This window comes from Mya arenaria, chromosome 5 (assembly GCF_026914265.1).
Source record: "Mya arenaria isolate MELC-2E11 chromosome 5, ASM2691426v1".
NCBI classification, from domain to species: domain Eukaryota; kingdom Metazoa; phylum Mollusca; class Bivalvia; order Myida; family Myidae; genus Mya; species Mya arenaria.
Window position 1 is genome coordinate 37420183 of NC_069126.1, and position 16105 is coordinate 37436287.

Genomic DNA, 16105 nt, shown 5'->3' on the forward strand with positions numbered 1-16105 from the left:
CGTCGCAAATCATGTCTAAAATATTGACTTCCTCTGAAAACGATATATATATATATATATATATATATATATATATATATATATATATATATATATATATATATATATATATATATATATATCACGTCGTTCTGGTAAGTAAGCATTGGGCATAAACGAGCATACTGTGAATAAATAGTTTATGTTTTTGGAAAAAAGGCATTACCTTAACACGAAATTAGTTGACTAATTAAAATGCAAGTGATATAAAATATCAAAGCATAGTTTACGCCATCTTTAAAAACAAACATAAATGATAAAAAGTAAACAGAGCCTCGTTTTTATCGTTTCAAAATTAACTCTTTTTTTTGAAATTCGAAATAAACACACACAGCGATTACAAATGACAGTAATGGAGAAAATGTCACCCTAAAGTGTGGAACTGTTTTGCGTACAGCGTATTAGAGTGATGAATACAGCGCCATGATTGATGGACATTGAAAATAATCACCTTCCAAAAACAGAGTTAGTTAGTAAATTACCTTTGATTCAATAAGAGCACTAATAGGAATAACTTATTATTTGACTTGACAGCAGTTCTTGTGAACATAATAGTGGAATCATTAATTCCTGTATTGCATACAAATACTCATTAGTCTTTGGAAAAACACAAGAAACCTCGTGAGCAAGACTTCTTTGCACAAGGACGGGTATAGTATTCCTTCTAGAACTGCCAACGTGCATGGAAATACCTTGCCACGAGCTCTATTTTGGTTACCTTATGTAACTTACAAGAGCGAACGTATCATTTGGCGATAACCTGGAAAAAAAAGAAATAAAGAAAGAAATACTTGCTTTTATTTAAACTAAATACCCCCCCCCCCCGTATGATTTATCTACATACATGTAGTCATTTCTTTTAGAGAGATATTATTTCAAATTTTCAAATTAAACTCGATAAATTATTTTACTAGTAATCTATGGATTTATTTTCAATATAGTTTATAAAAATGTTCAACAATTCGCTCTCACAGCACGTTCTCATTTAGGGCAATTTAATTTTGTGTTAGTCCGATTATGGTCGGGAAAAAATGGAGCGAGCGCGCAAAATAAGAATAAATAAGAATAGGAAAGCAAATTTTCCATTTTGTGTTCAACATGAGCCAGCGAATGCGAAAACGTATTTTAATATATTATGAATGATTATAACTATATTTGTAACCTCCCGTCTAAATGTAAGTGAAAAGGAACACGCAACGGAGAATTCGGAGCATTTAGTTCTTAAAATACATGCATTTGATCGTGCACATGATACGATTAAGCAGTGCTTTGTGGGCAAATTTATTACAGACATCTCTTCTTCCTTCTTGTAACAGTTACTTGTGCTTAATACATTATCCTATGCTAAGTACAGTCTCTTATCGGTATAATTTCCTTCTCAAAAGTTTATCCTATGGTCAATCGGTTCAATATTTTTTCTGTGCCATACTCGACGAACATTACACAAAATGGACAACATCGTCCAACTCGATCAGCACTCTCAGTGCTTTGATTTTCTCTGTTTTAGTAATCCCGATGGAACAAAACCACCTATCTATGTGAGTATTATAACATAAGTTTAGTTGGCGAATTATTAATTGATCTAACGGTGTAATGCCTTCTTTGACTTTCATGTTTGCACTTCATAAAAGTACGTAACTATTCATCTATCTCGATAAAGGAATTAATTTTAGAACATTACCTGTGCGTTCTATTCTTGAAGTCTTACTCTGTTCCTGATGCGAGAAGAAATCACAATAATTTCTACATTAATAATACACATGATAAGATAAAGAAAAGGAAAATAAATCGTTAATATGGCATTTTAATAAAATTTTAGAAATCGAGTTTTGTATTCCTATTGTCATCAGTTCAGTTTATAGCACAGACAGTATGGAATGTCATGTAGGAGAAGAGCTGAAATATTGTTGATCCTGAAGCATCAATCAAATTTCGATCAACACTTACTTTTTGCATAGTTTATTTTCACTTACATACGAAATGGTTTTACATTTACAATTACGTATTATCGGCAAAGAAGGCTGCCGTGGTCATTAATCGACATTAGGCATAGCTAAATGGGTGGCGACAATTCAAAGTTACACATTCGGTAAGTAACTTTGACAATTTCTGAAACTAATGTTAAGAAGTGAAAGTCCAGCAGAAGTATATGTTGTATCCTCTGACGTCGGTGTCAACAGTTTTATCAATGTTGTACCGCATTAACAGCTAAATCACATCAACTCTGAGTCCTTTGAATTTGGTAGTCAGTATTCAAGGTAAGGAAGTAAATAAACATGGTGGTTCCTGGAAAAGTATTTCCAGATATTTCAATCACATTTCATCTACGTTCTGTCACTTCATTCATTTTTGTATCTAATGGAATTGAATAAAACTTCTTGATCTGAACTAGTGGCACTTAAATGAACTCGTTCATTACTTTAACGTCACATCCAATGGAAAAGTCAGTTGGGAAACAAGTACACTGAATAACGAAACATTTCTTGAGTAACAAAACTAATAAGCTTGTGTTCAGTACCAAGACCCCCCCCCCCCCCTCTGACTTTCTCCAGTGTCTTCATTGTAAAAGAATCAGATACATACGTGCATACTATCATTGTGTCATTTGATAGCGGATGTCTGCTGATTACATTAGCAGCGGGAAAACCGGGAACTATTCTAAATGTCAATGTTATCTACTTACATTTACCAGTGTTGAAGTTCAATTCCAAACGCTACGATAAACTCATTATGTAGGCACGTTTGAGAAATTTATCTCCTCAGTTCCATTCTTGGTTAAACCAAATTAATATATCAATGAAACCGAATGCAAAATCAAAGTACTGATAGTGCTGAACGTCTTGAGCGATGATTCTTTCTGTGATATTCAAAAACGACAATATTAATGATAGCATGACACTCGCTCGCTTGTTTTTTACGCCTTCGCGTCCACACACCCAACCTGCCGACACACCCGCGCGGCCCCGTCTCACTCACCCACCACATAAAAAACCCACTCACAACCCAACCCACCCACAATATTGATTAGGTGTATTCCATGAGCAGCAGAATAAAAACGTACATCATTTTAAGTGGTATTCAGATTCAACTAAACTTTATACTAGTGCGTTATTCTGTTATGCCTATCAACTTCATTGAAATAAGAATCATGAGAATGTTCATAAGCATATGACTTAACTACGCAGGGGTGGATATTTTTGAACTTGCACACAAATACATAGCAATACAGAGGAAAATGACCCAGCTTACGAAGAAGTTTGAGGGAGTATGAACGCCGATACATTTTTCAAAATCGAGGTATATATAAAGAAAATATGTTCTTCCATTTTATATACAATGGGCTACTGGGTATATTTCGACCATTTAGCTAAGTTCTCTGACAGAGCAGTGCAGGTAGAAGGGAGGAAACCGCATAGAATGAATTTTGTATTGTAAATATGAATTCCCTCCATGTAGTATCTTATTTATAGAATTAGTATGCAATAAAGTTCCAATGAGTCCAAAACCAGAACTGCAAGGAGTTTTCCAGTTTATAGGAGTTTTCCCTTTCAACTTCGTGTTTTATACGTGTGTTTTTCTGTTTAAGATAATATACGCAAATTATCACATACTCTTACATGAACTTATTTTTCAAATCAAACATTTCCAGGTATGTTTCACAGACGTCAATGATTTTCATTGAATTCTGGTACTTTCGAGTATGATCTTCAACTCCACATGAAGTCAGTTGAATTTTAGTGGTCTATTATAATTCTTGAGCTAAAGCTTTAGCCTAGCCAGTATATGCATTTTGGCGCTATATCTTTTTATCTTTCTTGAATATGCTTCTTTTCCCTCTTCTTTTGAGAAAATTCCCACTCCGATAGCCAATCAAAAAACAAAAAAACAATCGTCATTTGACGTAAGACGGTAAATGCATTGGATGAATGAAATCCCAAGCAAGGCAATTATAATTCAGTATAAATTAATTGAATTAAATCAGTTTTGCACTAGCCCTCATCAACATTGTGCAAAAACTACGGGTACGGGATTTTCACATTTTCATTTATTGTCTCTGCTGTAAAGGACCATTTTGGCATTGACTGGTTTTTCATGTGTAAATTGGGGTATCTGAAATCCTCGTTTTACAAATCGTCGTTGCGGAGTCAAAACCTCGTAACTCTGTTTTTTTTGTGAAATGGGTTTTTTCATTCAGCGGGAAACAAAAACTAATTCCGCGCCTTCTGACAAAATCTCGTAAGTGAATGCCAATGGGAAATGGTCATGGTAACATGTGACAAAACCTCGTACTCGGATTGGTCTTTCATCACATGAGTCACAACCCGCGTAACTTGAGTTACGAGGTTTTGACATTGTTACTTTAGTGTGCGATGAAAAAACAGCATTTTGAAAATTGTGGAAATATTCAATAATGATGATTGAAAGAGCATGTAAGTTGTTTTGTTGCTTATTATCTTCGTTATTTCAAAGCATAAAAAATACCATGCCTAAAAACTTACACTGTTTCTAAAGAAAACTTATAGATTGCAAGTTGCTTCATCAAAAATAATTTATGTTTTTAAAAAAGAGGATAAGTCTGTGTCTGTAAACATTGTAATCCTACTGCTCTTTTTAAATTTAATATTCTGCTTTTGTACTTATGATTTATTGGTACGATAATTCATTTGGATGTCATTTAATGCATGTTCATTTCACATCTTCTCAGAATTATGGCAAAATGATTTTTATTGATCTTATTTTCTGTAATGTAACATTTGGTACGTGGTGATTCCTTATAACTTGGTATCATATGAAAAAGTTCTGTTTATTTTTAAAGTTAAAAAGAATATAAAGGATGACCGAATTTTCTAGAAAATCCTACTTTCCGCTGCATACATTTTATTGTACGATAAACACGACAAGCGTTGATGCATATTGTATCGGACCAGTGGAAACGGAAACTATGGAAACCATCAAGTTGTTAAATACTTATGATTCACGGTCAAACATTGATCGTTTTACTTATATTTTTAATCTAAAATTCTAAAAGCATTTTTACACGTGAACAGTCAATGTGTTTTGCATAGCTACAATAGCATTAAAATGTTTACTAGTAAGTCTTGAAGAAACGTTTAAACCCTGCATGGTTTTGTTTTAGTTTGACCTGACGGGGACTTCGACGGGTTTGAAGTTTGGCAAATATAAAAATGATTCCATAGTCACTACTCACTAAAGACTTTTGTTTGTTATGGAACACACAACTTTAATGACCCGATGGAAATCCGTTCTATCGCCTGTATTAAATTCTATAAAACAGCTTAGTGTTACTTGAAATAAAGAATAAAAAATAATCACATATCATAATAAAGAGTTTGCCATTTTTTGAAATCAGGAAAAATAAGAGAGACATTTTTAAAACATTGGACTAAACAAACATCTGTGTTTTGTTGTTAACAGTACAAATGGTTTCGCAATCATGACACGAAGGAATGTTTCAGATATCACTAATAGTTATGCCAATGAATTAAATATTTATTAAAGTGAGCGCATAAATCACCAATGTGCGGATATCACATTCCAGTTCGTCTGCAAATGCCACTGCCAGTGCATATACGGTGAACCTGGTTTGTTGAATCGTTGCTAGATGGAATATTGTCGCTTAGTCTTCACATCAAACGTTAAAGGTTTATATTGACATCAGGCTTGACGTCACTAAACGTCTCGGCCATCCGGTCGTTATGTTTTTCAACATTTCGTTGGAGTAGCGAACTGAAATGAAAAAAATTCAAACAGCTAAAATAAATGCAATGAGTTTTGGGGATCACGTTTACAATTACGTAGGGTAACTGTCTAAATAAACTGAGAAAGAGTCGGGACGGAGATATCTATGGTCTAGTCAACGGAGCCTGAAAATAGGCCTAACCTTTAACTATTTTGCTGTGTGTTTTATCTTATATACAATATCTAGGCTTGATATTAGGAAAACAAGTTGTTGGCTCGATGGAGAAGAATTTTGAAGTTTAACAATCTTAAATTTAGGTTAACGCTCCATACATATTATAATATTTTCTATCCATTAAGACACCTCAATATATGCATATATCCAAAGATGTTTCGGGGTCACGTTTACAAGTATAAATGGTCACTGTCTTGAAATAATGATAGGGCGAAAACTGGGCACTTTTAACTCCAATCGGACACAAATGATTTAATGACGCAGGATATTGTCTCAAACATTTAGCAGGAACATACAGAACGACCGAGTTCATGCTCTGCAGACTAAACTATTGACGAATTTAAAAACAGAACTGTCTCAAACGATTTACTGGCTTAATAATGGACCGACTCAAATATTGATTGACTGAAAGTGTTGACAAACCAAAACCTTTAGACTTCAACCTTCAATGGAAGCGTGCGGCCAAAATAGTCCCATCCAATATCCTGCTTTAAGTTTATGTGTCGCTGGAGACATTGACATGATACACAGAGAGTATACCCGCTCTATAAAATGAAACTGAACTTGCTTGGATCTTGTGGGATCCACACTCTCAAGGGACTAGTAATGATTACCCAGAATAACATTAATGAATTAACACCATTATTCTGTTATAATTGCCATAATTATTGTTTAGTCAATACACATTAATAACTCATTATATATTTAGGAAGACTCCATAATTTCTCGCTCACAGAACCATCAATTTAGATAGTTAATGCTTAACCGTCTCGGAAGCGGTTGTCTGACAAAATGTAGTTAATTTTATGGAGGAAACATCTAGGGCCACCACGAACAATTCTGAAACAAATGCTTCACTTTTATTTTTATAAGACTGCGGGATACTGGCATTTGTTCAGCACATTCCGTTCTGATGTAGCTTGACGTCATTGCTATATTGGTGGTTTCTTTCTTCGGCGCCTTTTCAACGTTTTTCTTCGCATGGACTCATATACACGCTTTCATAAATTATTTGAATATCTCTCTTAGGCCACACCATTTTGATGTTTCGTTCCGCGGATTTACCGCTCCTTTTTTGAAAATGTAAAAAAAAAATTTTATTTTATTTTGTGCGCCCGCTACTATATTTTCACCGCCAACCAGAATTTTTATAGTAATGTTTTTTTTTTAAGGCTGAAAAAAAAATCAATTATATGTTTTTTAAGCTAGTTTAAGTGCTTTTGTTAATAGAAGTAACCGATACTGTATATCGATCGGTTTAGCATTGGTTTCAATAAATTCAATCAAAATAGCGACTTCCTGTATAAAGACTGTGACTCGAATTTTGGAAAATTTATCTTCTTTTTGACAATTTAAGTGTTTTGACCATACTGAAATTTATTTTCATCGTCTCATGCACTAAAGGATCATTTAATGAATCAATAATTATGCAATAAAACATGTGTATCTGACACTGGTGGCTATAATATTGCGTTATTTGCGATTCAATGTCAATGTCTAGGTCCCCAGTACTACTGGCAGTAGGGGTTTGACATTAACGGAAGATAGATAGATTCCTTTTGAATGGAAATGGTAATCAGAATGATGAACAATGACTCAATTAAGTATTATTTGATTTAAGTCATAAAACAAGTGACCAGAATGTTATCTTATAACGTTGATGCTGAAGAAGACACCTTCACTTAACAGGAACATGGTTCATTATTTGGTCCAAATTGATGTATCAAAGTCATTTTTGACAATATTCGGACAAAACAACAGTTTCGAAAAAATATCTTTTCACAAAAATAGGTAAGCCTAACTTAAGTTTATCACCCTAATTTCTATTTTCTTTTACTGTGACAGCATAAAACGGGATTATAAAAAACTCACTGAACATAAAAGTACTCTGAACACACCCTTGTACTTTTCATTTCAATTAGCACATGCCATTGCATTTACACATGTACTGTGATAATCAAAACGAAATTTAGTCAAGAAATTTAAATGTTTATTGATTCTGATATTTGATGAAACCAGTGTAAACCATTTTTTAAACATCCGAAATCAATCCTAATGAATGTCTAAATACAGTTGCAAATGATGTTAAAGTGATTCAGGTAGATTAATATAAGTCGTTTCAAACTTTTTTCCTAAAAACAGCGTTATTTTTTATTATAAATGGTCATCATACTTAAAAAACATATTTTAATTATATTAAAAAAAAATTAGGTTGTAAACGGAAAAGGACTGAACAATTTATTTGAATGAATTCAAATGTTTTTCGTCCAATTTATGATCATCCTGAATTGAAAAGCTCGTTTTAAAAATAAATAAAATAGGGATGTAAATAACTGAAGACAAACAGTATTTGTTGAAGGCCAAGAGAAGTTGTGATTAGCATATAACCATCACGAATTTTTCTGTAAAACACGTGTTTAAAATAGCAATATCACTCCGCACGTTTGTAAACAATTTAATTTAAAACCATTATTGCTCAATTTGTGATATTCCAGCAAGTCAATCGTTTATTTTTCATTTTGTTTCAATAATTTAAATAAAGTAAAGATTTTTTCATTTAAATTATAAGAGATTTTTTTTTTCGTCTTGATTACATGAGAAACATTCTTAGAACACAACCCACATTTTTTCGCGGGTGTTTTAAGGTTCGCCTACTGCCACTCCTCCAATACACACTCCTGGAGTCAGATTTTGCGTTGACAACGTGCTATCAAATGAGGTAGTTTTCTAAGACAGAAGACTGGTTTATTTAAAGTTGTGGATCGGAACCTTGTGTAGAGATATTTTTTGGGATACTTTCAGAAACTTGATAAAATTTCTTTAACTAGATGCATGATCAGGTGATAATACTGGTTGCAATTGAAAGATTGAAGATTTATCTGCATGTTGGCTGCATGTTTTTGTTGCAACTTTTCGTTTGAGTGCTTTTCTTGGCATGTTTTTCGTACTCATCACATTTCAATGAAATTGAAGTTGTTTCGCTTTCCTCTATTTAGGCATTTCGAGATTTTCTGACTTTGTTAAAGTGCAGTAATTCATAGTTATTTTATGCTAGATAGTTGGTAGGAGTGACCCCTTTGATGAATCTGAAAAAAGTATATTTTAGGTTAAATGTCACTAAATTTTGTACAGGTCAAATGACACCAAAGCAGGAGCTTATTCCCACCAAATCACTGTGGATGGAACCGTTCATACATGATAGCTGATTTTCGGCATTTCAAAGACTAGTTTCCAAAATATCTGTTTACGTTGATAAAAAGTTTTAAGCTAAGGTTCAAATATAAGATTCAGTCACTTCACATTGTGTGCACCGGTATAAAGCGACGTCAACGTAAATGCTGTTTTTTTGGTTTTGTTTTTTGCAGAAATGATACCGGTCGCTCAAAGGTGTAAGATCTGACTTCAGTATATGAATACGTTGTGGGTCAATTAATAGCTTACCCATTGCATCAATGTCTTTAGCCATATAGAGAGAGACCGTAACTAAAGCAACACTGACCAGGAAGAGGATAGCGGAAACTAGCGCCACTGCACGTGCGATCCGCTTTCTTTCACACTCCTTCCGGTCCAGCATTTCGACTTCCATTTCCTTCAGGTTCGCTATAGGGACGAGGAAGAATTCGTCGACGATTTCAACTTGTGATGACAGCACTTCAATTTTGTCAAAGTCATCTTCACTTGTGACCTCGTCGATACTGTTATTGTAGGTTATCACAAGCATATCTGTGACTTTGAGACACGTGACCTTGAACTCATAACTAGGTCACTCCGGACATTTGTGGTAATCCTCGCGTTTGACGTAGATAGGGACATATAATTACTATCAACTAGTGTTATTTAAATGTTATTTTTAAATATCACAGTTCTATAGTTGAGATCAGTTGTTAACTAATATTTAACAGCATATTTTTATTATTTGATAAAGAGTTACTCAGTAGTGAGTAAAGACATTCTTTGAAGTGCAATGCACAATAATAATAAAATATACATGATTCCACTCTTCTTGCAGGTGATATTAAAAATAATCTCCGTTCAAAGCAGTATCATCTTTTGCCACACATGGCCATTGAAATGATTTTCTCTAAAAACAGTAATTGAAAAACACAACTGTATTAATCCAGATTTGTATTTTACGATCTTCGTACTTAGATATACGCAAACAAACAGATAACCCGATATTTTAGGCAAAGCCAGCAGAATCCAACTAATTCTGTGGTGAATGGAAGAAGTTGGTATATAAATAATTCAGCCTCTTTGTATTCGATACCACTTATGTCATCATCAACGACCAGCTTAAAGATAATACAAAACTCATTTTATATACGCTGCAAAACCATGATGTTTATAACATAAATATCAAAGAAGCATACTTCATTTATTATGTAAGGATTTGGTTTTGCGCTGTTATCTGTATTTCTAGAACTTGCCAATACATTAATCAGGTTCATGACGACATAATCTGTCCTACGAGTCGAGGATTATATAATCCATTTTCGACAATAAAAAGGTTTCGAGCTTTGATTTTTGGAAAATTATCTGTTTTTAAAGTCAACTTTTCGTTTTATAACTTTTACTTTTTACTTTTATAACCCTGATACTTCAGTGTCAAGTAGTGCCTTTGGGATAAGACACAACCCGTACAGGAACTAGAGGATGGATGTACGTGTATCGCGTATAGGGTACAACCCGTACAGGAACTAGAGGATTGGTGTACAAGTACCGCGTATAGGGTACAACCCGTACAGGAGCTAGAGGATTGGTGTACATGTAACGAGTAAAGGGTACAACCCAGTCAGGAACTATAGGATTGCGTATAGGATACAACCCGTACAGGAACTAGAGGATTGGTGTACATGTAACGCGTATAGGATACAACCCGTATATTGGATACAACCCGTTCAGGAACTAGAGGATTGCGTGTAGGGTACAACCCGTACAGGAACTAGAGGATTGGTGTACAGGTACCGCGTATAGGATACAACCCATACAGGAACTAGAGGATTGGTGTACAGGTACCGCGTATAGGATACAACCCATACAGGAACTAGAGGATTGGTGTACAGGTATCGCGTATAGGATACAACCCATACAGGAACTAGAGGATTGGTGTACAGGTATCGTGTATAGGGTACAACCCGTACAGGAACTAGAGGATTGGTGTACAGGTACCGCGTATAGGATACAACCCATACAGGAACTAGAGGATTGGTGTACAAGTATCGCGTATAGGATACAACCCATACAGGAACTAGAGGATTGGTGTACAGGTATCGTGTATAGGGTACAACCCGTACAGGAACTAGAGGATTGGTGTACAGGTATCGTGTATAGGATACAACCCGTACAGGAACTAGAGGATTGGTGTACAGGTATCGTGTATAGGATACAACCCGTACAGGAACTAGAGGATTGGTGTACAGGTATCGCGTATAGGATACAACCCATACAGGAACTAGAGGATTGGTGTACAGGTATCGTGTATAGGGTACAACCCGTACAGGAACTAGAGGATTGGTGTACAGGTACCGCGTATAGGATACAACCCGTACAGGAACTAGAGGATTGGTGTACAGGTATCGTGTATAGGATACAACCCGTACAGGAACTAGAGGATTGGTGTACAGGTATCGCGTATAGGATACAACCCGTACAGGAACTAGAGGATTGGTGTACAGGTATGGTGTATAGGGTACAACCCGTACAGGAACTAGAGGATTGGTGTACAGGTACCGCGTATAGGATACAACCCATACAGGAACTAGAGGATTGGTGTACAAGTATCGCGTATAGGATACAACCCATACAGGAACTAGAGGATTGGTGTACAGGTACCGCGTATAGGATACAACCCATACAGGAACTAGAGGATTGGTGTACAGGTATCGAGTATAGGATACAACCCATACAGGAACTAGAGGATTGGTGTACAGGTATCGCGTATAGGATACAACCCATACAGGAACTAGAGGATTGGTGTACAGGTATCGAGTATAGGATACAACCCATACAGGAACTAGAGGATTGGTGTACAGGTATCGCGTATAGGATACAACCCATACAGGAACTAGAGGATTGGTGTACAGGTATCGCGTATAGGATACAACCCATACAGGAACTAGAGGATTGGTGTACAGGTACCGCGTATAGGATACAACCCATACAGGAACTAGAGGATTGGTGAACAAGTATCGCGTATAGGATACAACCCATACAGGAACTAGAGGATTGGTGTACAGGTATCGCGTATAGGATACAACCCATACAGGAACTAGAGGATTGGATACAACCCATACAGGAACTAGAGGATTGGTGTACAAGTATCGCGTATAGGATACAACCCATACAGGAACTAGAGGATTGGTGTACAAGTATCGCGTATAGGATACAACCCATACAGGAACTAGAGGATTGGTGTACAAGTATCGCGTATAGGATACAACCCATACAGGAACTAGAGGATTGGTGTACAGGTATCGCGTATAGGATACAACCCATACAGGAACTAGAGGATTGGTGTACAGGTACCGCGTATAGGATACAACCCATACAGGAACTAGAGGATTGGTGTACAGGTATCGCGTATAGGATACAACCCATACAGGAACTAGAGGATTGGTGTACAGGTACCGCGTATAGGATACAACCCATACAGGAACTAGAGGATTGGTGAACAAGTATCGCGTATAGGATACAACCCATACAGGAACTAGAGGATTGGTGTACAAGTATCGCGTATAGGATACAACCCATACAGGAACTAGAGGATTGGTGTACAAGTATCGCGTATAGGATACAACCCATACAGGAACTAGAGGATTGGTGTACAGGTACCGCGTATAGGATACAACCCATACAGGAACTAGAGGATTGGTGTACATGTAACGAGTAAAGGGTACAACCCAGTCAGGAACTAGAGGATTGCGTGTAGGGTACAACCCGTACAGGAGCTAGAGGATTGGTGTACAAGTACCGCGTATAGGATACAACCCGTACAGGAGCTAGAGGATTGGTGTACAAGTATCGCGTATAGGATACAACCCGTACAGGAGCTAGAGGATTGGTGAACAAGTATCGCGTATAGGATACAACCCGTAAGGAGCTAGAGGATTGGTGTACAAGTACCGCGTATAGGATACAACCCATACAGGAACTAGAGGATTGATGTACAAGTATCGCGTATAGGATACAACCCGTACAGGAGCTAGAGGATTGGTGAACAAGTATCGCGTATAGGATACAACCCGTAAGGAGCTAGAGGATTGGTGTACAAGTACCGCGTATAGGATACAACCCATACAGGAACTAGAGGATTGATGTACAAGTATCGCGTATAGGATACAACCCATACGGGAGCTAGAGGATTGGTGAACAAGTATCGCGTATAGGATACAACCCGTACAGGAGCTAGAGGATTGGTGTACAAGTACCGCGTATAGGATACAACCCATACAGGAACTAGAGGATTGATGTACAAGTATCGCGTATAGGATACAACCCATACGGGAGCTAGAGGATTGGTGAACAAGTATCGCGTATAGGATACAACCCATACGGGAGCTAGAGGATTGGTGAACAAGTACCGCGTATAGGATACAGCCCGTACAGGAGCTAGAGGATTGGTGAACAAGTATCGCGTATAGGATACAACCCGTTAGGAGCTAGAGGATTGGTGTACAAGTACCGTGTATAGGATACAACCCGTACAGGAGCTAGAGAATTGGTGAACAAGTACCGCGTATAGGCTACAACCCGTACAGGAGCTAGAGGATTAGTGTACAAGTATCGCGTATAGGGAACAACCCGTACATGAGCTAGAGGATTGGTGTACAAGTATCGCGTATGGGGTACAACCCGTACAACAGGAATTAGAAGAATGATGTACAAGTAACGCGTATCGGATACAACCCGTACAGGAACTAGAGGATGGATATACAGGTATCGAGTATAGGATACAACCCATACGGGAACTAGAGGATTGGTGTACAAGTATCGCGTATAGGATACAACCCATACAGGAACTAGAGGATTGGTGTACAGGTATCGAGTATAGGATACAACCCATACAGGAACTAGAGGATTGGTGTACAGGTATCGAGTATAGGATACAACCCATACAGGAACTAGAGGATTGGTGTACAAGTATCGCGTATAGGATACAACCCATACAGGAACTAGAGGATTGGTGTACAGGTATCGAGTATAGGATACAACCCATACAGGAACTAGAGGATTGGTGTACAGGTATCGAGTATAGGATACAACCCATACGGGAACTAGAGGATTGGTGTACAGGTATCGAGTATAGGATACAACCCATACAGGAACTAGAGGATTGGTGTACAGGTATCGCGTATAGGATACAACCCATACAGGAACTAGAGGATTGGTGTACAGGTATCGCGTATAGGATACAACCCATACAGGAACTAGAGGATTGGTGTACAGGTATCGCGTATAGGATACAACCCATACAGGAACTAGAGGATTGGTGTACAGGTACCGCGTATAGGATACAACCCATACAGGAACTAGAGGATTGGTGTACAGGTACCGCGTATAGGATACAACCCATACAGGAACTAGAGGATTGGTGTACAGGTATCGAGTATAGGATACAACCCATACAGGAACTAGAGGATTGGTGTACAGGTATCGAGTATAGGATACAACCCATACAGGAACTAGAGGATTGGTGTACAGGTATCGAGTATAGGATACAACCCATACAGGAACTAGAGGATTGGTGTACAAGTATCGCGTATAGGATACAACCCATACAGGAACTAGAGGATTGGTGTACAGGTATCGAGTATAGGATACAACCCATACAGGAACTAGAGGATTGGTGTACAGGTATCGAGTATAGGATACAACCCATACAGGAACTAGAGGATTGGTGTACACGTATCGCGTATAGGATACAACCCATACAGGAACTAGAGGATTGGTGTACAGGTATCGCGTATAGGATACAACCCATACAGGAACTAGAGGATTGGTGTACAGGTATCGCGTATAGGATACAACCCATACAGGAACTAGAGGATTGGTGTACAGGTATCGAGTATAGGATACAACCCATACAGGAACTAGAGGATTGGTGTACAGGTATCGAGTATAGGATACAACCCATACAGGAACTAGAGGATTGGTGTACAGGTATCGCGTATAGGATACAACCCATACAGGAACTAGAGGATTGGTGTACAGGTACCGCGTATAGGATACAACCCATACAGGAACTAGAGGATTGGTGTACAGGTATCGAGTATAGGATACAACCCATACAGGAACTAGAGGATTGGTGTACAGGTATCGAGTATAGGATACAACCCATACAGGAACTAGAGGATTGGTGTACCAGTATCGTGTATAGGGTACAACCAAGTCAGGAACTAGATGATTGGTGTACAAGTATCGCGTATAGGATACAACCCAGTCGGGAATTAGAGGAGGGCTGTACAAGTATCGCGTATAGGGTACAACCCGTACAGGACCTAGAGGATGGATGTACCAGTATCGCGTATAGGATACAACCCATACGGGAGCTAGAGGATTGATGTACATGTATCTCGCATAGGGTACAACCCGTACAATAACTAGAGGATTGATGTACAAGTATCACGTATAGGATACAACCCATACAGGAACTAGAGGATTGATGTACAAGTATCTCGTATAGGATACAAACCGTATATAGGGTACAACCCGTTTAGGAACTAGAGGATAGATGTACAAGTTTCGCGTATAGGATACAACCCGTACAGGAACTAGAGGGTGGATGTACAAGTTTCGCGTATAGGATACAACCCATACAGGAACTAGAGGATTGATGTACAAGTATCTCGTATAGGATACAAACCGTTTATAGGGTACAACCCGTTTAGGAACTAGAGGATAGATGTACAAGTTTCGCGTATAGGATACAACCCGTACAGGAACTAGAGGGTGGATGTACAAGTTTCGCGTATAGGATACAACCCATACAGGAACTAGAGGATTGATGTACAAGTATCTCGTATAGGATACAAACCGTATATAGGGTACGACCCGTTCAGGAACTAGAGGATAGATGTACAAGTATCTCGTATAGGATACAAACCGTATATAGGGTACAACCCGTTCAGGAAC

The 16105-nt window shown here is 37.5% G+C and overlaps 1 protein-coding gene across 1 annotated transcript; it reads right to left on the reverse strand.

Moving 5' to 3' along the window:
- Positions 1 to 5325: 5325 nt before the first annotated feature.
- On the reverse strand, positions 5326 to 10148 carry LOC128233818 (uncharacterized). The gene is made up of 2 exons (XM_052947674.1): positions 9416 to 10148; positions 5326 to 5787 (listed from the first exon to the last, which is right to left on the reverse strand). Exons 1-2 carry the CDS (start codon positions 9693 to 9695, stop codon positions 5705 to 5707), a joined length of 363 nt encoding a protein of 120 aa, XP_052803634.1. The 5' UTR covers positions 9696 to 10148; the 3' UTR covers positions 5326 to 5704.
- Positions 10149 to 16105: the final 5957 nt, after the last annotated feature.